The sequence below is a fragment of the Rosa rugosa genome, chromosome 4, assembly GCF_958449725.1.
Source record: "Rosa rugosa chromosome 4, drRosRugo1.1, whole genome shotgun sequence".
In the NCBI taxonomy this organism is placed as follows: Eukaryota; Viridiplantae; Streptophyta; class Magnoliopsida; order Rosales; family Rosaceae; genus Rosa; species Rosa rugosa.
In genome coordinates, this window is record NC_084823.1 from 19,919,149 (window position 1) to 19,941,938 (window position 22,790).

Consider the following 22,790-nt stretch of genomic DNA (forward strand, 5'->3'; position numbering starts at 1 on the left):
TGTCACGCCCCGAATTTTGAATAATAAATTCAAATCCGAAACATGAATTAAACCACTTAATCAAATAAACGTTCTGAATTTTTTTCTCAATATAATCTCACCACAAGGTACACAAACTCCAAATCTCGAAACCTCGAGTTCATTATTACAATTCACTCTCACAAGCAATATTGTAAAGCTCTAAATGAGCATAACACACCTCACAACTTACAATTGCTGTAAAACTCTAACAATTGCTCTAACCGCACGGTCACCGTCCTGGTTCTCCTGTCCTGTAGGATTACCCGCTACACAATTTGAATAGTGTACCGGGAGTTGCAACAACACAAAACCCGGTAAGCTTTTGACAGCTAGTATGAGTAAACAAGAAAGAACTGTTGATTTATTAAATTACAAGACCACCACAAACCCACGTTACTTTCTCACTCTCATATATATATATAGACACTTATGAGTTACTCTCAATTTAGCTCATAAGATCACTCACTCTCATATATATATATATACACTTATGAGTTACTCTCAATTTAGCTCATAAGATCACTCACTCTCATATATATATATATATAGACACTTATGAGTTACTCTCAAATTCGCTCATAAGATTTCCCAACATTTGGTAGACAGACTCATATATATATATAGACCCTTATGAGTTACTCTCAATTTCCCTCATAAGGTTACCATATATATATTGACACTTATGAGTTACTCTCAATTTCACTCATAAGGTCACTCCACATTTGGCAGACAGACTAGAGCTCTAACTGAACGTAACCACTCGTCCGGCCACAGACGTGATTACGATTTAATACTATTAATAACCACCAGCCCGGTACGAGAGCGTGATTCACTAATAGATGCCATGGTCACCTCGTGACCTAGTGATCTCCACAGATCACAACAATTTATTGTTCCTCAACAATAAAACTCAACACCTCTCACAATATATTGTTTCTCAACAATAAACTCAATACCTCTCACAATATATTGTTTCTCAACAATAAACTCAATACCTCTCACAATATGTTGTTTCTCAACAATAACTCAACACAACTCCAACAATACATATTATTTCACGTAATAATATATATACAGACATTCACACAGGAATGTCTAGTAACACCAACAATAGTTCATATGATTGCAACAAAATAAAGCAATTAATTGTATTGGGTTCGTAATATGAACCACGTGAGGTTTACTCACCTCGATAATCCCGCTGCGTCTTCAATTCAGCTCAAAATACGATCCACAATCGTCCACCAACTCAAACCGTCAATCACCTAGTCAGATACGATCTTAACTTAGCAATCATTCATAAACAACACATATACGGAAATCCAACGGTCGGATTCTAATTTAATGATGATCCAACGGTCAGATCGAATTTATACGATGATCCAACGGTCGGATCCTAATTATACGATGATCCAGGTCGGATCCTCACGGATCGCCCTTAGGATCATCCTCCAAAATTATCACAAAGATCCAATGGTCAGATCTTCTTGAATCACTCTAACAAACATCTCCATAAAATTATACGAAAATCTGACGGTCGGATTCTCACGAATCGCCTTCCGAATCATTGTTTTACATTTATACGAAGATCCAACGGTCGGATCTTCGCCCATGACCACACAAAGCCACTGGGACAGTCATAAGATCATCATATCCAAATTTGAAGTAAAACCGATGGTCAGATCCTCACAGATCGTAAACCGAAGATAAAACGTAAAAACGTTAAATAGTAACGTCAAAACATAAATTCACTATTTATCAACGTTTTCTAAAATGACCTTGTAATATATCAAAACGCTCGTAAGGATGCGTAGATCATCACCTAGATAATAAAAACTCAAAATATGGTCGAATACGCCGCCACAAGCGGCGGTCAGTGGGCGGTCAACGGCGGTCAACGCGGCGGTCAACCACCTCCTCTGGCCACCAAATTTCATCCACAGCATCATCTCAACATTTCCAATCACTTTCTCAACTGTGACAAAGTCAGAAAATACCTTGAAGTAGCCGAACAATTAAGCACTCCGATGTACAGTGAAATTTTCCAATTATGCTTTCTTCCTCCATGCTTCGATCTGGGTTATGAGACTTGGCGAGCATGAAGAGCGGCTTAAGGCGCTTCTAATGGACCTGGGTTTATGACTGGAGGTGGCCGGAAATCGGCGTTGACTAATTTGCTACAGTAAAAATGTTGGCTTCGATCTCCACATTTCCGGCCAAATCGTCGTAAACAACTCCCACATGCGTGATAAGGAGGAAGAGACGAGTCTATCGATGCTCGCAGCTCGCCATTTGGTGGTCTAGAGGTGGTGAAAGAGGAGGTTGCAGAAGAGAGAAAGAGAGAGTTGCAGAAGAGAGAGACTGAGAGAGCACGGGGGAAGGAGAGAGAAAAGAAAGAAAAGTTACCTGGCTACAGTAACATTTCAAATTTATACCAATCTACCATAAACAGTAACTTTCATATTTTGCTTATAACTTTCGCATACGAACTCCGATTTTTACGTACCACATATGCACGCACTCGGTTTAATGTCCTCTACAACTTTCATGAAGGAAGTTTTCCCAAATTCCCAATGTATAAAAAGTCACTTTTTGAGACCCCCTAAATAACGTTCGTTTTTCGAAAATTAATCGTTCGAACTAATTCCACAATTCCTCCGAGCCTCGTACTCGCTCCCACTATCGTGAAATCATTTCTAAAAATCCACATAATTTAATTTGGATTTTTCGGGGTATTACATTTATATTAGTAAGAGTACTTATTAGATGGATATGTACAAGTTGAACACTTGAAACTTGAGTTTCCTCAATCCTCTAAGCTCTCATTCCAATTACACACTTACACTTATACACAAGAACAAGGTTTTATTGCTGGAAATTTCTTATACAAGGACAAGGAAAGGAAAAGTGTTTTAAGGGTACAAGGAAGGTGGAGAAGTTAAGGGATCGATGATCCTCTTCTTACAATAAGAGGCCTATATATAGAATTGAAAACAAACTCTAGTTTACATAAAGTAACTATATATAGCAAGAACAAGTCCATAAATGCAGGTTTTATAAATAGGACTAAATTCTGCTTACTACCCTGTACTTTCAAGGGTTCATCAGTTCAGTCCCTGCACTTCTAATTTAATCAGAAAAGTCATTGCACTCTCCAATTTCATCAAATCAATCCAATCCGCCACCACTCCATCAATTTTCGGGAAAAATTTCCAAACTACCCATCTGCATTCATAACACTGACGCATCGGCGGGCTGCCTAGCGATGGGTAGTTTGGGAATTTTCCCTGTGAGAAGGCCCCACATCAGCATTTTAACAAGGAAAATTGATGGAATAGTGACGGATTTGATCGATTTGATGAAATTGGAGAGTGCAAGGACTTTTCTAATTAAATTAGAAGTGCAGGGACTGAACTGATGAACCCTTGAAAGTACAAGGTAATAAACAGAATTTAATCCTTATAAATATATTTTAGGGAAAATTACTGGTCCCCCCTTTAACTTTTGGTGCGTCGACAGTTCAATCCCTGTTATTCCAATTTTAACAGATAACTCCCCAAACATTCAAATTTCACACAATTTGATCAAAAATTACCATTTTACCCCTCACTTATTTTTTTTTGTTTTTTTTTATTCTTCTCTCTCTCTCTTTTATACATATGTATATATATATATGTGTGTGTGTGTGTATGTATATATATTTTTTATTCTTCTCTCTCTTTATATATATATATATATATATGTGTGTGTGTGTGTGTGTGAGTATATATGTATGTATGTATGTATGTATATGTGTGTGTGTGTATTTTTATTCTTCTCTCTCTCTTTTTATATATATTTATTTGTATATATGTGTGTGTACATATACATATGCAGATATATACATACACATATGCATATGCATATATTTATATATACATATATATATATATATATATATATCTAATGTGTTTATGTATTTGGTAAGTCTATATACTATGTTTATGTTTCATATTATAAAAAAAATTCACAACTTTTATATATCTAATGTGTGTATATCTATATATATATATATATATATATATATATATATATATATATATATATATATATATATGTATATGTATAATTTTATACATATATGTGTGTATATATATAATGTATATGTGTGTGTGTGTGTGTGTGTGTGTGTGTGTATATATATATATATGTATGTATGTATGTATGTATATGTAGATATATGTATATATGTGTGTGTGTGTGTGTGTATTAGATATATAAAAAAAATAAGTGAGGGGTAAAATGGTAATTTTGGATCAAATTGTGTGAAATTTGAATGTTTGGGGAGTTATCTGTTAAAATTGGAATAACAGGGACTGAACTGTCGACGCACCAAAAGTTAAAGGGGGGACCAGTAATTTCCCCTATATTTTATAAGTATTCCAAATGTTTCCGCTTTTAATCTCTGCATGGTTTCTTACCATAAATGCAGGACTTGAATATGGACTCATAGTTTCTTGATTTCTTCTATGAGATGCTTTCCTTTTAACTCTTTTATTTGAATATCAAATATAGTAATATCTTTCTTTTTTTTGAAAAAAATACAGTAATATCTTGTCGAGTATAAATCATTGGTTTTAACTCTTTTTTAGATGGATAATCAGGCACATTTTATTTAGACAAGTATGTAAAAATATATTATGTAGAGACATGCATGGAGCAGACTGAGAAACTGGCATGGAATTTGTTTTGTTTCAAGTTGATGCTCATTGGAAGAGTACGCTGTTGATAGTCATCCATGTGTCGACGTAAACAGTTTGCCCAGTTATATATGAAGCTGCAGGAAGGCATAAAAATGCTATCAAGGCAGACACCTCTTCCAGCTCTTTAGGACGTCCTAAAGGGGTTTGAGAGTTCATAACCTCCTCATCATTTATGATAGCTTTAGTGAGAGGAGTTCTGATGAACCAAGGTGCAATACTGTTGATCCTAATCTTGTCTTTTGCCCACTCACAAGCCAAATTTTTTGCCAATTGATTCATTGCTCCTTTAGTTGCCCTATATACACTCCTAACCTTTGGAGCCGATACCACACCAGCAACAGAAGAGAGCATAATAATGATACCAGCTCCTGAAGCTTTCAGAAGAGGATGTGCAAGTTGGCATATATTGAAAGTAGATTCAAGATTCGTACTCATGATAAATGAGTAGTCTTCAACAGATTGATATCAATGTTTGGTACAAACAATCCCGTAATTCTAAACCCTAGGAGAGTTTTTCTCTCAATCTAGTCTTCTACGGCACCCAAGCCTCCTTCCCTAGCCTCTAGCCTCTTGCTATTGCTTCCTCCTCTCCATGGCCTCCATAGATGCCGCCACAGCAAGCTTTGCTGCTCCTCTTGCTCTTGCAACGGGTGGTAGTGCCCCAGATTTGGGAAAGATTGGCGGTGGTCATGTGTGCAGGTGCTCCCAATCTTTTCTACTTGGCAAACCTTTGATCGAGGATGCCAATGATGTGCCTCTTGTCACTCTGAAGAAGAAAACAGGTAGACTGCCAGAAGTAAGAACAAGAGCCAACGTCCCAGTAACTGCAATTGGAAGTTCGGTTTCTAGCCCTAGAGATAAAGGCAAAGGAAAGCCTTGGGCTTTCCTGGTCTCTTGCCTACCACTTGAAATTGGGTCTTCTATTACTTTTTTCTTAGTTTACTCTAGTTGTACATGAGGTCTCTAGGCGACTATGTTTACTTTTCAAAGAGGGGTTAGTAGTGAAGACTTGATTTCTTGTTGTTTAGGCTCAATAAGTGAGCATATGTGTTAACAGTGAAGGTACTTGTCTTTTGCTTGGCGGCTTGTGCCATCTAGATTTTAGGTATGAGACAGCATCTGATGTATGTGCTTGGCGGCTTGTGCCATCTAGATTTTAGGTATGAGACAGCATCTGATGTATGTGCCTTCTAGCCTTTAGTTAATGAAGCGATCCTTTTATAAAAAAAAAAAAAAGATAAATGAGTAGTCTTCAGCCGTATACTCAGTTGTTGGCTTTCCTTTAAGAGTTGCCACATTGTTTATAAGGATGTTAAGTTTGCTATTAAATAGTGATGAGACCTTATTTATTAGCTCTTCTCTCTGGGTTTTTGAGACCACATCACACACTGAGCTAGTGACTTGATGAAAACCCGTTTTCTTCCATTGACTCAAGCAGTCGTTGAGTTGGGCTTCATTCTGAAAACAAGTATGTACACTTGCACCTAGTCCAGCCAATTCCTCCACAATAGCATACCTCTTTAGATGAATCAAAACCTTCTTATGAATACCCATATGAAATATCTATTTGATTGTATAATGAAGTTGAACAACATGACAATTCTATAATGAAGGTGTAAAAATAAGAAGAAAGTGATTAATTGGTTTTAACTCTTAAGTATATGTTATATATGTAACATCCAAACTTATATATATATATATAGGGCCCTTCTAGTGAGGGATCCATTTTTTCTGTCTTTTCTAGGGATAAGACAATAGACCAATTTTTCGATAATATTTTGGCATCTCAACCGTTTAGTTTTTAGGTCCTAATGTGTAGATCACTTCTGCAAATTTTCAGCTAAATTGATGATCATTAAGCAAGCCATTCAAAACATCGATTTAAGATTATAAGTATGAACGGTTCAAGTTTGATAGTTTGGTTCGTCCATTGATTTAATATAGTTTGATACCTAAACAATCACTGATTTGGCTGAAAATTTGCAGAAGTGATCTACACATTAGGACCTAAAAACTGAACAGCTGAGATGCCAAAATATGATCAAAAAGTTGGTCTAATGCCCTATCCCTAGAAAAGACAAAAAAAAAGGATGCCTTAGTGAAAGGGTCCTGTGTATATATATATATATATATGCTAAGGACCTCTTTAGATTTTAAAATCTAAGGATTTCCTTGAATAGACTGACTTTTCGATCGCATATCCACATCTCGACCGTTCAGTTTTTAGGTCCTAATGTATAGATCACTTCTGCAAATTTTCAGTCAAATTGATGATCGTTAAGGCATTCAAAACTGCGATTTACAATTATGAACATGAACGGTTCAGGTTACTTAGATTAGCAGTTTGAAACCCAGCATACAAAGTTCATGGTTTCCATGCTCAACTTACTAGGGTTCTCTGGCTTCGCCATTAGGGCCTCCCAAAACTACTTCCCAACTCACGTCGGAAAACTTCGCATGGCTATGAAGTTCACAACTTCTATCTTAGTGGCTTCACTGGTTTCTATATTGCTTCCACAACCTTGGGACCATGTGCCATACCAACAATTACATATAATGTATATATACGTTTCATATGTGCTGAGCTGAATTGTTAAACCCAATTACCATTAGGAGTAAAAGACTTTTTATATTTATAGAATAATTACACCAAGATCAAAGAAAACTAAATCTCTCCTTTTTATTGACCATTTCAGCTTTATTAATTTAACTTTTGGTATAGAACATTTTTGAGCATCTTCAACAACGTAAACTATATCTATACTATTATTAAGAGAAGAGACTTTGTTAGCCAAAATCTAAAATTTTGACAGAATTGACCCTAGAAGATTAATAAACTTTGAGAATTAATTAAATCACAAGGATAATTAAGACATTTACAAAATGTATTTTTATTAAAAAAAGTACCCACAACCCACTTTTCTCTCTCCCATTTTCTTTTCTCTGCAATAACCAACTCTTTTCTTTTTTATTTTCTGGAAAAAGAAAATAATAACTTGCATATGCAGAGCATGTGTGGAGAAATGCTAGTTTGAAATTAAAATAACTAAAAGAGTGAAATATAGTTATAGATTTAATAATTTTTTTTTCCAGCAATGCTAGTTATTTCAAATGTTTTTATCAACTCATAAATTGTCGTCTAGATAAAGGAAAAAGAGTGTTAGATAGAAACTGCATGTAGAATTGTAAATATGTTTTATATTGTAAGGCTCACGCCTTATGCCTTAAGGCTCAGGCCTTTACGAAGCTCTCCCAAAAACGCCTAGGCTGAGCCTTAGCGTTTTAAAACATGTATTACATGTTACATATATCGTAACTGTTGGTATATATACCTCCCAGGCACAAATATCGGAAGCACAAGGCTCACCAGCCACTTGAAACAACCCCAATAATGCCCAGATATGATGCTGATACCATATACTGGCAGTATCGGGTAAGCCACACCTAGGCCCACATTGGAAACAAAGGGGTGACAAGCCCAAACCTACACTATAAATACATGTCTTTCCTCTCGTGACGCATAATGTCTCAATAACTGAGAACTCATAAGCAAGACTTCATTAAGGACCAACCTGCATATTTTCAATAAGAAATGCAAACAATATCAATCCAGAAAGTGAAACAGAAATATAACTATTCAAAATTCTTAGCTAAATATAGCTATCAATTTTACCAAAAGTTATATTAAACTTTACTTTAGCTACTATATTGGAGATGCTCTTAGCTTAATTTTTTTATAGTTCTAATTTGGATCATCTTTAGCTTTATATTTTAAATTTTGGTTTGGAACATCTTCGGCCTTATATTTTTAATATAAATATTGTGGATATTACATTCTGTTTGCTATTTTATTGTTGGATTATTTGAGTTTATAAATTTTATTTCCGAAAAAAAATTATGAAAAGAAATTAACGCATAGTACGATAAAAGGCCTAACTTTTAAAGTTCACCTTTGAAAATCTCAAATTCAGCACTGGCCGTGGCAGCGAAAGAGGTGACTTTGTCGAGGGTTTTGAGTATATAAAAGAAAATGGAGGAATTGCCTTGGAAGGAAGTTACCAATACCATGCCACATAGGGACCATGCAAACATAACGAGGAGAACAAGCACGCTGCTCAAATAAATGATTATGCTTAAGGCGGTTTTCATGCAACCAGTCTCGATCGCCATTGATGGTCATCCATGGAAAAGACTTCAAGTACTACTCGAGTGGCTACTTTTGAGAGATTGCGGAACATAACATAACCTCGTCGTTGTAGCCGTTGGGAATGAAAAAACTGAAACGGCACAGACTACTGGTTACTGAAAAAAAATCATGGGGTAAACAATGGTGAAAATGGTTACATGAGAGTTCTTAGAAATGCTGATCTCCCGGAAGGTTAGTGCGGCATTGCGATGTACGCTTCCTATCCAACTCCATAAGTAAATAATAGCCTACAATAGTCATCAATATGACTTGTGAAGACCAATTCTTTCAATTCTAGTCCCTTTTAATTTTGAGTTAAAGAATAAGTGAACTTTATTGTTCATTTTACTCTCGGGTTATTACTCTTTATGGGCCATGTCTCTATTTTCTTTGTTGGGGTGGTCTATTTATGAGTTGTAATATTAGGCTTGATGCCTCTTTGTGAGCCCTGAAAAATTTAGCAAGTTTAGTAAGATCATTCATTGAATTAAATTGTTGATCTCAATGGTTATTTGAATGTTCGGCCATTTATTTCAAAAAATTTCACATGGTGAAATCTTCAAATTTTAGACTCGATAATAAAGAACGCAACACGATGAGTTTGTAAAAATTTTCAGGAAATTTTTCGAGCACCTGAGCTATTGATTGTGACGTTGCGAAGTTTAATTGAGATTATATACATTTTATGGAAAAAGAAAAATCTGCGGAGCAATCTGGGCCATCCAAAATTTCCACCGCTTCGTCACAGCCGTGGAAATTCATTTAAGGGGAACTATAAGAGCCAAGATCAGATCAACAACACTTAACTCTAGCAAAAATTCCAGAGCGCTCGACTCGTTTCGTCAACCCGACGACCCGAGGAAGCGACCCGACCATAACTTTTTCGTCTGGCTATATCCAGGCGGTAGACCACAGGCGTTCGAACAGTCTCGACATCGCTTACTTCCCTTTGATATAGAAGTTTCAGATCGCTATGCGAGGAGAGAGAATTGAAGCTTTTTCGACTGTTCTTCGGCAATTTTCGACAACCCCGCCGATAATTGGCGAGGCATGAGGCATGAAACTCCACCTCCTCATCATGCTCTACATGCTGGTGTAACTGGTTTTTGGATTAGATTGAGTTTTAACGATTTGTGTTTTTTGGTGTTTCAGTTACCGTTGGAGCCACCGTCCGCGACAACCATTCTCGTGCTTCGGGGATTATGTCTAAAGTTTTGGAATACTAATAGATGTCTTGTCGAGCTTAGTTCATTGAACTGGTTAAATTGGTGAGTTTGGTATGTTCTACCACCGCTACACCACCACTGGTGGTGGCAATCTTTGCTCTTTTCGGTTGAATTCTCTCTTTAACAACAACTATAAACGTGTATTAATCGTGGATTATAGTCTGAATCCTATAAATTGCTAATTGGATGGTGTTGAGTTAAGAAAAGTCGAGTTGAAGGTGAATTAAGATCGACACTTAGATGAATTCAATCTTAGTTGGACACATCAAGGTAAATTCTGAATTTTATATCAGAATGTAAATGTGATTATTCATGTTAGTGCAATAAGAAAATTGTTACCAAAGTTGTGGATTCGGAAATGTGTATTTGTGTGGGTAATTACTCAGATAATTTATGAGGATATTGTGGAGATTAGTAATAGTTGTGATTGAACAATGAAATGAATCCTAGTTAGAAAATTGAGATTGGGTTCCCTTAGTAAATTTATGAAAATGAAATTGTGTCAATTTTGAGAATTGTATCTAGGTGGTCATGATTAGTCGAAAGTTGGTTAAATAGAGAAAATGATCAGACGATAAAGATCCTTAAGGTTTCCTTGAATTTAAAGGAGAGTTCCTTAAATGATCGGTCAATAATGTTTATTATGTCGAAATCTAGAACTCTAGCTAGTTACCTGAGGAGCTGAAAAAGAAAAGTGTTCATACAACTTAAAGGAAAAGCTTCAGAATCCACGTAGGGGACTCGGGCTCTCGGTTAGTGGTTTTTTCCGCATTGGCTATTTGTTTTGATGCATGAGAAACATATCAAATGTTTAAAGTTTACGAATGTTTTTAAGTTAAAGTGCGTGTGAGAAATGCAATGGCGGTTAGTTAAGAGCGGTGAGGTAGTCAATGACTTCCTTTAGGATTAGCCACCCCTAAAGCTCCGGAGGTTGAGCTATGCTTGTCGTTCGAGTATTTCAATAGTAGTGATGAACTTGGACGTGGTGCGTAGCTGGTTGTATTACTGTTAGCACTCTTGTGACTGGTAAGGTTGGTTATTGGTTCTGTGGGACCAAGCCATCAAATAACTGTATTGCACATTCTACGAGTCATCATTGATTTAAATTGAGGAAATATTTTAAGTTTGTCGTTCATATATATATATATATATATATATATATATATATATATATATATATTAGGCCTGTTCTAGAGAGGACCTCCTTACTTTAAGAATTTGAGGATTTTTGTTAATTTACACAAGTTTGTGACCTAATTTAATGATCTCAGCGGTTGATCCTTTAGATTCCTATGCAAGAATGATGCCTACAAAAAATCAACCAAATCCATAATCATTTGGTCATTCAAAATTGTGCAAGCAAATGTAATCCGTTAGATAAAATTAAAACGAATATTGTGCTAATCAAATGGTTAAACAGTTTCTGATTTGGCTAATTTTTTGTAGGATTCATGTGTGTAGGTAACTAAAGAATGAGTGGTTGTGATTATTAAAATACATCCTAAAAATAAAAACATCCTCACTTTAAGAATTTAAGGATGCCCTCTCTTGATCCTCCCTGCTATATATATATATATATATATATATATATATATATATATATATATATATATATATATATGTATATATATATATATGTATGTATATATTCATTTTCATTTTCATTTTCATTGTGGGCCATTATAAAGTTTTAGTTAGTTTTCAAACCTAGCTGGGTAGGTCCCACGAAGCAGCAAGGATGAAACCTCACTCCTACAATAATTTGAATGCAGGTATTGTGTGCTGGTTATAGAATGGGAGGACAAAATTAGGAGTGCGCGCGCGGAGACTTTTCCGAAAAGCAAACGTTCAACGAAAAACCATGTTTCAAAGTTCTACTTTACTTTTGTTATGTCGAATTATTGTTTGGAACCCGTTGGCTCTTTTTTTGACTTTGTCAAAGGGAACTCAAAGGCTTCCTAGGCCCAAGATAAACCCTTTCGGCGCATGTGAAATGCTCTAACTGTGCATTGCAGCACAGTGCCTGGCCACTTTGACAGCTTCGAGGTTCGAACCTAGGTTGGGGAGCACACTCAACTAGGCAAGAACCACTGGGCCACTTGCAGTGGTTTGAAACCCATTGGCTCTTAGTTGGTCTTCATATCGATAGTCTGCTAAGTCTAATCTTCTTCGACTTAGTAATTAGAGCGGGCTTTAAACGAACAACTTAAAATTAATGACTTATAAAGTTTTCACCTCAAAGTTTTTATTTTGTTTCTGCTGTGCTTTTTACGAAAAGTTATTCAATAAAATTGCCTTGTGGGTCTCTAAAATATAAATCAAATCTTCGGTTTATGTTTTAGGAAATCGTTGCACTGTGACGTGCAATTTGAGGGATTACACTCTTAATTAATTTTTTTTTAAGGATATTGATTTCATTAACGAGTTAGAGTTTTTCATTAACGAGTTAGAGTTTATCATGTACTTAAATAGGAAAGGAACAATAATCCTGAAACTTTATCAAGTAAATGCAACTTTTTACAACTATGTTATGAGCTCGCTGTATTAGCGAGTTTATAGACCAAGAACAACTCCATGTCTTATAGGGAAAAATCATCACCTAGCCTCCTAGGCTAATCTCGTAATTGTGGTATCAACCGAACGTCATTCCTAACAAACAAATAGGAGCAATTCCTTATCCATAAGCCACTTGGAAAAAAAAGTCAGTTTTATTCCAGATAATTACCAACTCTCGTACCGATCATGATCCTATAATGATTGGTATTGGACCATATATTGATCCAAATGTCTAAGATGGTCCACCTCTTGGGCCAAGCCCACCCTTATCACTAAGAGCAAATGCACCCATGAACTAAGAGCAATTGCTGATTTGCCAACCAAATTAGTACCACCAATTTACTATTCATCCAAAATTGACAATTGCCTCCAACTTACACAATGCATCAATAAAAGGCAATTTGCCTGCCAATCCACTATTTACACTTCAAATTTGAATAATTCATTAATTCAAAATAATGTTAAACTTATAATTTGATTAATTAATTAATTAATAATAAGATTAATCATACAACATTTATTTTTAAAAAATTATTAAATTATTTTTTAACGAATCAAATTCTATATTAATTAATTAATTTAATACCTCCTAAATGATGCGGGTTAGATTAATTTAATAATTTTTAAAAAATAAATCATACAACAAATCATAAAGATATCTAAAGTCGACACGTTCTATTCATACAACAAATCAAGTTCTATTTATACCTCCAACAATTTTTGGAAGTTTTAAATCCAACTTTGCCCTTCTAAAAAATGAACAAAATGAAAGATTAAAAAAATTAAATAAAATTTGCACCTTCTCTTCTACCCCCTTCCCCCTCCTTCATTCTCTTACAGCCATACATGAGGATTAGTGGGCAACTTTGATTAAGGTAGAATGTTAAAGATTGCAAAATGGAATAAAGGACAAAAAATATAGAGAAGAACAATCGAGAAAATAATGATCGAAAAGCAATTTCTATTTTCGATTCTTTTTGTTTCTTTCTAGTTTGGCTTAATTGCTTCACTTCATGGAGTTGATCGTTAATTGTTATCTTGGTCTCTTTTTATGGTTTTTTTTTTTTTTTGCTAGAGTAGACTATGTTGCTAGCTTGATTTGGGTTTAGGGAAATTGATTTTGATAATAGTCCTCCTATGGTGTTGTAAATTGTACTATTTATTAAGAAATAGAAGGAGGTTCATAAGAGTATCCAAGCTTACAAGGTGAATGGTGTTAAGTCATGGCTATGAATTAAGTTTTAAGTGATAAAAAAAAAAAGATATCACTAGTAGATTTGTATTGGAAAAAATTGTGTGGATACAAAAAAGGGCAAGATTGGAAAGTTTGTGTAAATTGTAGAATGAGAGGTATGAATAGAATCTCCTGCAAAGATATTGTTATCATCAAAAAAAAAAATCTATGACAATTGATAAGATTATCGATCAATCTTCATTTGCCACGTGTCGACTTTAGATATCTTTATCTTACAAAAAAATATTTTTGATTTCTGATAAGATAATCGCCTAATCTTCATATGACACGTGTGAAAAATTAAGGGGAGTGTTTGAACCCAAAATGAATATTTTTCCCGACGAGGGGGACTCGAAGAAAACCGGGCCAAGATTCGTGGCCCAAGCATATATTTTCGACAAGTTCAAAATATATTGTTTAGAGGCTAAATAAAGCCTGCTTGGAGGCCAAACAATATTGAGGCAAATCTGGATATTCCTTTATTTGCTAGTAATTATCAAATCTTTGATAATTAATGATGACTTATTTGCTTGATTACCAACATTGTGCACGAGAGGGGCCATGCGAATCTTCATGTATTCCCATACAATTAATATATTCGCGAGGGGATGTAACCTATGCGAATGGTTTATACAATTGCTCATGCATGGGTCAATTAAGCAAGAAATCAAGGGGTCCCACATAGCCATAATAGACGTGGAGCAGCAAGAGGAAGAATCAATCATCATTGAAGATTCGCATAGAAAATTACATCCAATTCATCCGCCATCAAAGCCATACTCGCCATTTGACACCTCTCGTGGTTCAACTCTGGTTAAGATCAAGCCTCTATAGCCGTTGATCAACCGTCGTCTTCAAGTCATCAACAAAGCAAATCTTCTGCCAAGTTCTTCATCAAGCTTATGGAGAATCAACAAGAACCAAACACACGTACCGATTCATCCTCTACCAAAGTCGAAGAACGCTCACCAAGAGACACCACTCGTGATCTAAATCCAATAAAGATCAAGCCTCCACAACCCTTGGTTAATCGTCTTCCCCAAATCTTCAACATAACAAGAAGTTCACACCACAACCATTTGATTCAAGATCAAGTGCTCGTCACCCTTGAATCAAACCAACGTCGGAGATCAAATCAGAGGAAATTCTTGTGAAAGAGTAACTACAGAGATTGTAACCTTCAAATTCATTAAGAAAAAATATATTATTTTGTACACGTGTCCTTCTTTCATTCGTTGCAAGATATTCGTGATTACACCCACCATAAGGAGTCGAGTGTTTCATTTGGCAATAATTGGTCGCCTAATAGCCCGGGCAGTTAGCCTGATTACGAGCATTTTTATGCACATAATTGCTACTTAAATACCCAAACTAAGTTAATCCTCAAGTCAATAAATATGTAATAGTCCATTTTTATTATTTTTTAGAAAATAAGCGGAATTGTGGAAACTAAGAGAAAATGGTGCAAAATTGGAGCATAATGGAGTTTTTTTGACAAAAAGTTAAAATAGTCGATGTGGGTCAAGTGTAGTCAATGCCATTTAGAGAGCAGAATCGTGTTGCCTCCAATTGTATGTGTGAGAATGCATGAAGAAGAGGGAAAGAAAAAAAGGAAGAAGAAGACAGAAATTAAAGAAAAGCAAAAAAAAAAGGGGGGTGAAATTTGCACCCCCAAATTTACAAACCACACCCACTTTCAATTTTTTTATAATATTTCATCCTAAATCTTTTGACACTTCCTAAAATACCCTCAACTGTTCTTCACATCATTAGAACAATACATACACAGCAAAAAGGTTGCACCTTTCAGGTTCTACTTCTTAACACCATCTGCATCTGCATCTTCCTCTACAACTACACTGATCTTCTCATACCTGAAATCCGTAGGATTAGGCTTCACCGGAAACTCATCTGGGAGCACTTCAGCAGGGAAAACCGTGTACCTGTTAACAATTATAGCCCACAAAAACAGCATGACAAATGAAACCAGAGCTCCACACCCAGTCATGAATATAATCCCAGCAAGAATTGACAATGAACAAGCCATCCTCTTATGCAGACCCGGATTTTCACCATGCTGATCATCCAAATAACCCCTCGGATTCACCGGAAGAGAATGCATCCTCGGAACCTTTCTCATCCTAAAACTCCAAGAATACACACTACAAATCTGCGAGGAACTGCCATTCGAATTCGACGAGCTTATCCCTACATACACATCCTTATCTTTCCACATTTCCAATAAATCTATGCCATGCGCAACAATCGGATTATAAGTCCTTGGTTCACCCAACTTACTCAACCTTATCTCTAATCTTTTCGAACTAGCATCATAATCAATCCAAGATTTCATCTTTTCTCCACTATTAAGCACCAAATTCAATGCAGTAACATTCCCCCAACAGTCAGAGATACAAAGCTACCCACATTCACCCCTATATGATTCGCATTCACATCATTCACATTTTCATTCATTTCAGTGTCGAATTCAATACCCAGAAATCGATTCTCACCGTCAAGCCCAAACAGGCCCTTACCGGAGAACCTTGACCCAAAATCGCCGGGAACGAAAACGACGACAATACCATTGCCGTTGCCGTACGACAAAAAGAGCGGGAGCACAGCAACAAAAAGGTCGGATGTGAGGAGAACTCTTCGAGGAAGACGATGAGCTGGAGCTTGAGAGGGCTTGGTCGATGAGGGTTGGGTTCGCAGAGGTCCACCGGACAATTTTTCAGAACCCAGTGATTTAACACTGCATCAACACACACCATCATCATTATAAACGCAGAGAATGAAGCAAAGGAGATCGAAATCACGACCTGCAGGTTTTGGAGCTTGATGTGGCTCCAGATCTGCTTCACGGCCTCGGCGCGAGAACACTCAGGGGCGCCGCCGAGGAAGCTGCCTAGAGCTGGAGAGATCGGAGTCGGCTTCAGAATGGCAGCGTTCCTGTTGACGTTTCTCTTGGGATTGATCGCGTCGGCATCGGCGTCTGCTTTGGGCTTCGCCTTCCCCTTCGATTTTGGTGCGGCGGCGGCGACCTTGACGGCGGTTCCAGCAGTGGATGTGGAGGACTTGGCCGGCAGTGGGAAGAGAAGAACGGGGACCTTGGTGGTGGTCTGGAAGAGAGAGGGGGGAGGGTGTTTTAGGAAGTACCAAAAACTTGGGATGAAATATTATAAAAAAATTGAAAGTGGGTGTGGTTTGTAAATTTGGGGGTGCAAATTTCACCCCCCAAAAAAAAAAGGGTTAAATACTACTGTTTACTCCCTGAACTTTTGCCCAAAAAACACTTCAGTCCCTCGCATTTTAATTTCACACGTTTACTCCTCGTACTCTTAATTTTGGACCAATAGGTCCATTCCGTTACTCTCCGTTAAAAAACCTCGTTAACTAGATGACGTGGCAATCCCTACCCCATTAAAATGTCTATTATACCCTCAGTTCATCTTTTTTCTTTTTCTTAATTTTTTTTCTTTTTTTCTTTTTTCTTTTTCTGTTTATTTCTTCTTCTTCCACCAGTAACACGCAAACCTAACAGACATCGACCTCGGCACCTCTCTCTCCTTCTTCACATACTCAATCTTCCTCACTTCCTCACTCTCTTCTTAAATCCCTATCCTCCATTTCTCTTCCTTTCTCTTGCTACAGGTTTTCCGACGGCTAAGAGATCGTAGCCCTAGATCGGGTGGACGACGACGTTGGGTTGTGGTCAGAAATAGCTACAGATTTGTAACCATAATTGATGCAGAGACGAAATCGAAATTGATGCAGAGACGGAGGATCTACACCACCCTTCACCGACTCCTCCAATGCCGCTCTAGATCCACGCCTTAATTCCGACCGCCATCACTGACACCACTGCTCCGCTGCCCAAAACCCTTCTCCCCATCGTTGCAGATCTTTGCGAGTGTTCTCGATCTGGGTTTCAAGAAAAATGAGTCTCTCTTATGAGAAACATGTCTGATTTGTGAAAACTTTGATCTTTTCTGCTATGTGGGTTTGGTTTTTAGTGTTTGTTTGGTTTTTGCTATGTGGGTTTTCTGTGGGGAGATTTGTGGTGGAGTTCGACAGCGGAGGTGTAGAAGTGGAGTAAATCGACGACGGACGTGGAGGTGGAGAAGGGGACTGTGGTGATTGGATAGAGGAGAGAGATTCCGGCCTTGGAGTTGTCGGCGGTTGGCTTCTTGGGGATAGCTCCGGGTAGACCTGTAAATGGACCGGATTTGGATCGGATCGACCTAAATCCAAACCCGTTTACTTAAAAAAAAAATTCGATCCAAACCCGCTCCGTTAACCGGGCGGATCATTGATAGCTCGATCCAAATCCGTATCCACCGGATTAACGGATACCCGATCCGCTAATCCGACCCGTTTATAATTTCAAATATTTTAAAATTTTAAATAGTAATATTAAATTTATATCATGATACCTCATAAGATATTAATAAAATATTAAAACAACATGAAAAGTATCACCAAAAGTAGAATTACCTTATCAAAATTCTTAATGCTTCTTAGAATCTTGGGTGATGGACTGTCCCTTAGATTTTTTCAAAAAAATTGGTATTAGAAATTCTTCATATTTTATATTTTATATTTAAAAAATATATATATATATTAATAAAAAATAATATTTTATTATTACGAAAACGGGTCGGATCATTAACGGATCAGATCGACCTAAATCCGTATTTGATCCGTTAAATAAACGGGTTAACGGATTTGGATCATTAACGGATCAAAATTTTTGATCCAAACCCGTCCAATAGCCACGGATTTGGAGCGGGTCCGGGTCAAAATCCGGTCCATTTACAGGTCTAGCTCCGGGGAGGTGGAGGTGGAGAAGGGGACTGTGGTGATTGAATCGAGGAAAGAGAAGGGTTTGGGTGAGAGATTCTGGCCTTGGAGTTGCAGGGTTTCAAAGAGGCCGCCGGCGTCGGATCGCATGGGGGAGAGGTAGCGGAGGGGCGAGTCTGTGGTCCGGTCGTCGAAGTTGATGGAGGAGGATTTCTGGGCTTCCATTTTGGTGCTCTTGGAAAAAGGAAAAAAAAAAGACTAAATACTTGTTACTCCTCAAACTTTTCCCTGAAAAACAGTTTAGTTCCTCGCCTTTTAAATTAAATTGGATAGTCCTTATTCTTTGCAAATCTCACACAACAGGTCCAGAACATGTCCAAAATAACTATTATACCCCTCACTTCCTTTTTTTATATATATATTTTTATTTTTCTCTCTTTTATTATTTTTATTTTTATTTTTTTATTTTACGTTTTCTGCTTAACTCTCTCTCTCCCTCTCTCCATCTCCCTTCAGAGGAGGCAGCTCTCGTCTACGACGGCGCTGCTAGGTCTCTCCGCGACAACAAGGCCAAGACCAACTTTCTGGCGCCGTTGGACCAGAAGAGATCTCTCCCTCGACCTCAACATCTCCTCTGCCCACTTCAGCCGTCTGGTTGAGTTTCTCCACACCGGTATCTTGAACGACGTCGTTTGCCCAGCGTAGGAGTGTGCCAGCCATGCGAGCCCAACGTAGCAACCCCGCGCACAGTTGGCACGCGTGCACGCAGCACAGCCTAGTCACACCACTCTGCCCAACTTAGCCAAACCTCAGAGACCAATTCCACCATCTCCACCCAGCTCTGATCCCATTTCCAACAAGCGTACCTCTACCGAGCTCCATTCCTAGCTTCGATCCCATACTCGCGGCTCTCGGAGCCTTGGACCTCAATCAACCTAATTGACTTCTGGACAGATCAAAATCCGAGCCCGGCGATGTAATTGGGCGGGGGCTTGGCGGTGAGGAAGGCATCGTTTTGGGTGGAGTGGGGCCCGATGCCGAGGTTGGAGAGGAGTGTGGTGTCGTTTTGGGTGGAGTGGCCCATCGGAGAATGGGGCGGGGCAATCACTGTGGAAGAGAAGAGGAAGAAGAGGCGGGTCACTGTTGGTGAGCGAGAGAGTAAAAAAAAAAAAAGAGAGAGAGAAAAATAATATAGAAAAAGGAAGTGAGGGGTATAAATGTCATTTTGGACCTGTTGTGTGAGATTTGCAAAGAATAAGGACTATCCAGTTTAATTTAAAAGGCGAGGGATTAAACTGTTTTTCAGGGAAAAGTTTAAGGAGTAACAAGTATTTAGTCCACAAAAAAAAATAACAAAAAAAAATAATTGAAAAAAAAATAGAGAGGAAGTCAGGGCTATAATAGGTATTTTCGTCTGAAATGGGTCCCACAAAACTGAGTTAACATCAAAGGATTAGCCACTTAACAGACAATTTAACGGCAAGTTAACGGATTGGACCTATTCTGTGAGAAATTGAGAGATGAAGGAATAAACGTGTGAAATTAAAAGGCGAGGGCCTGAAGTGTTTTTTAGGTAAAAGTTCAGGGAGTAAACCGTATTTAAAAAAAAAAAAAGTAAGAAAAGACGAGAAATGACGTGCAACATTACATTGTTCTCAGTTAAACATTTTTTAATTGACCAATGATGTATTCAAGCCCTTGCACGTGACTTTCTCCCACCAAAGTTTTTGTTTCCTTTTCTTTTCTTAGCCGTAGGATTACGTTCCTCTCATTTCAGCCGTCCAAGTTTGATCCTCTTATGAATTCAATTCAAGTCATTCAAGGGCTCATCTTTGCCATTCTTACAAAGCCGCACACCACCAAAATTCTGAATTCCTTTTCTTCTTCACAACTACCACTACCACTCTTCCATTATTTTTCTTTCTCCGTTTCCTCACTACTCCACCACAAAACTTCCTCAATTTCTCAAGGATTCAAAGGGGAAACCCAAACATCAAGAGCTTTATTACCATCAAATTTGGGTAAAAGTGGGGAGCCATAAATCAAGGATAGTCATAATTGCTCTATAGCAATGTGTAGCTTGTTCTTGTTACTTCCCACTTCTCTTCACTTTTTCCTCTTTAAATTATGTATATTGATGTTAGTTTGATGATGGGTAGTGCGTAGTTTTATTGTTGGGGACTATGGTTGTGTGCTCTTGTCCAAATCTTGTGTAAAAGATGCTTATTTTAATGTAATGATGTAATTTTCATATGATGGATGCTTATATGAATTTTTGTTGGGTTATAATGCATGTCTAGAAGCCTAGTCTACTCTAGAAGGTGTATTTTGAGCATGCCTAGGACAAAGTTAAAGGCTTGATCCCGTCTAATTCCTAAGTTAGTAACCCTCAATTTCGTACTTGAGGGGTTATAAGCATGGTGATTTACACTCGTTGCGTGATTGCGCAGGTGGATTGCTTAGTAGTCTAATTCCTCGATCTCTAGGTCTCTTAATGTGAATTAGTGACCCTTGAAGAATTAGTGACCCTTGAACCGACTCTAATTCATGCCAAGTGAGTTTCTACGACCTTTGAACCGGAGTAGGAACACCATGAAAGAGAATTTCGGTCTTTGAGCCTTAAACCGTCTTGGATACAACTACCACCAAAGTAACAAATTTGCATCTATATTAGATTAGTTTCTTATACATAAGATTTGGGCGAATGAGCTTCCCTAGTACCCGACATTATTATATTGTATACTTTCCTAGTTTTCCTTGCATTTTTATTAATTTCTTTTCATTTTATTATTTTTTGTTAAGTTCAAATCAACTATCAACCATTGAATTCATCGACTCATTTGTGTACATCCACCCTTGAGGCTACAAGTAGTGGCTTTGAATAGGCTTGATGTGAGCTAAGCCGAGCATTGCCAAGGCTTGGTGCCTTAATCATTTTTAATTTTTATTTTATTTATATTTTTATTATATGCACTCGAGTTGTCCTAGAGCCAATTATCTCGGTTAGGTCCAACACCTAATCCCCGAGGTACGATAAACTAAGGTCCAAATATTTCTCTTAGTTGACACGATTCGTACTCTTGCAAAAATTTATATTTCAAGTCATGTCCTCTACGTGGGTCCTTACAAATTGATTGAGCAATAATTGCCCGTTGCATGACACAAGTGATCTCTCTCTCCCAATTAGTTAACCAACGAGTAAATTGGTGTATTTGCTCTAAGTGATAAATGAGGGTGGCAAGACACCCTCCTTGCAGACCCACCAAATAAAGCCATATAGCCTAAATTTTAGCCCAGGCCCAAACACGAGGAAAGTGAGCAAAAGCCCCAACCCTCTTCTGCCATGCCATCACTACCGCCGTCAATCTTTCCGTTGGCTAGCCCTTCCAACACAATATCAAGTCATCAACTACCTGTCAAATTACTACCGCAACCTGAGTTTGCCCACCAGCGATAAGAGAGAACCAAGCAGAGGAACCCCATCACGAACTGCCACTCCAAGTTTTGCTGCCTAGAACCGAGCAGCGCAACAGATCCACACCAACATCAAATCAAGATCGCATGCCTATGCGGAGCGAGGTCGATCTCCCAAGCTCAGTCTCCTCGGAAAAACAACACATCTGCTGCTCTCTACTTAACACGTGAACTCGCCAGCAAACAACAACCCCTCTGTAGATTGAAAGGGCTAGACCTTACCGCCGTCCGAAGCCTCCCAATACCCATGATGAAAGGATCTCACCGCTGCTAGAGTAGATGAAATGGTCAAGCCCTGCCGCCGCTCTCTTTAAGCTCAACCTCTACGGTTTTTCGAACAACTTTATGGTTTTTTCCCCTCTTAATTAATGATAAAAAGAAAAAAGTAAAAAATGGGTTGATTATGATAAAGCAATATACAGCAGGAAAACAAAATGTATAAAAAATCGATGTTCATCCTCATGTGTAAGATCGGATGTCTTAAGAAAATCGATATTTATGCTTAACTTTAGCATTAACTTAATTAGAGAATATTTACAAAATCTTGA

The 22,790-nt window shown here is 37.6% G+C and overlaps 2 protein-coding genes and 1 long non-coding RNA gene across 3 annotated transcripts; all 3 read right to left on the reverse strand.

Annotated features, from left to right (window-relative positions):
* Positions 1-19: 19 nt before the first annotated feature.
* On the reverse strand, positions 20-2,341 carry LOC133707551 (uncharacterized). Its single transcript, XR_009845164.1, has 3 exons — positions 2,019-2,341; positions 1,210-1,286; positions 20-287 (listed from the first exon to the last, which is right to left on the reverse strand). It is a non-coding gene; the product is annotated as an uncharacterized LOC133707551 (long non-coding RNA).
* Positions 2,342-4,766: 2,425 nt separating this feature from the next.
* On the reverse strand, positions 4,767-6,317 carry LOC133744475 (tropinone reductase homolog At1g07440-like). Its single transcript, XM_062172580.1, has 2 exons — positions 5,999-6,317; positions 4,767-5,197 (listed from the first exon to the last, which is right to left on the reverse strand). Exons 1-2 carry the CDS (start codon positions 6,315-6,317, stop codon positions 4,767-4,769), a joined length of 750 nt encoding a protein of 249 aa, XP_062028564.1.
* Positions 6,318-15,778: 9,461 nt separating this feature from the next.
* On the reverse strand, positions 15,779-16,318 carry LOC133744476 (L-type lectin-domain containing receptor kinase S.4-like). The gene has a single exon (XM_062172581.1). It carries the CDS (start codon positions 16,316-16,318, stop codon positions 15,779-15,781), a length of 540 nt encoding a protein of 179 aa, XP_062028565.1.
* Between the last annotated feature and the right edge of the window lie 6,472 nt (positions 16,319-22,790).

Bases quoted from the DNA above. Each gene is read 5' to 3' on its own strand.
- LOC133744475 (XM_062172580.1), bottom strand. From the start codon at position 6,317: ATGGGTATTCATAAGAAGGTTTTGATTCATCTAAAGAGGTATGCTATT. The intron at 5,198-5,998 runs TTTTTTTTTTTT...ACTCATTTATCA, and splicing joins TGAAGACTACTCATTTATCT to TGAGTACGAATCTTGAATCT.
- LOC133744476 (XM_062172581.1), bottom strand. From the start codon at position 16,318: ATGAAATCTTGGATTGATTATGATGCTAGTTCGAAAAGATTAGAGATA.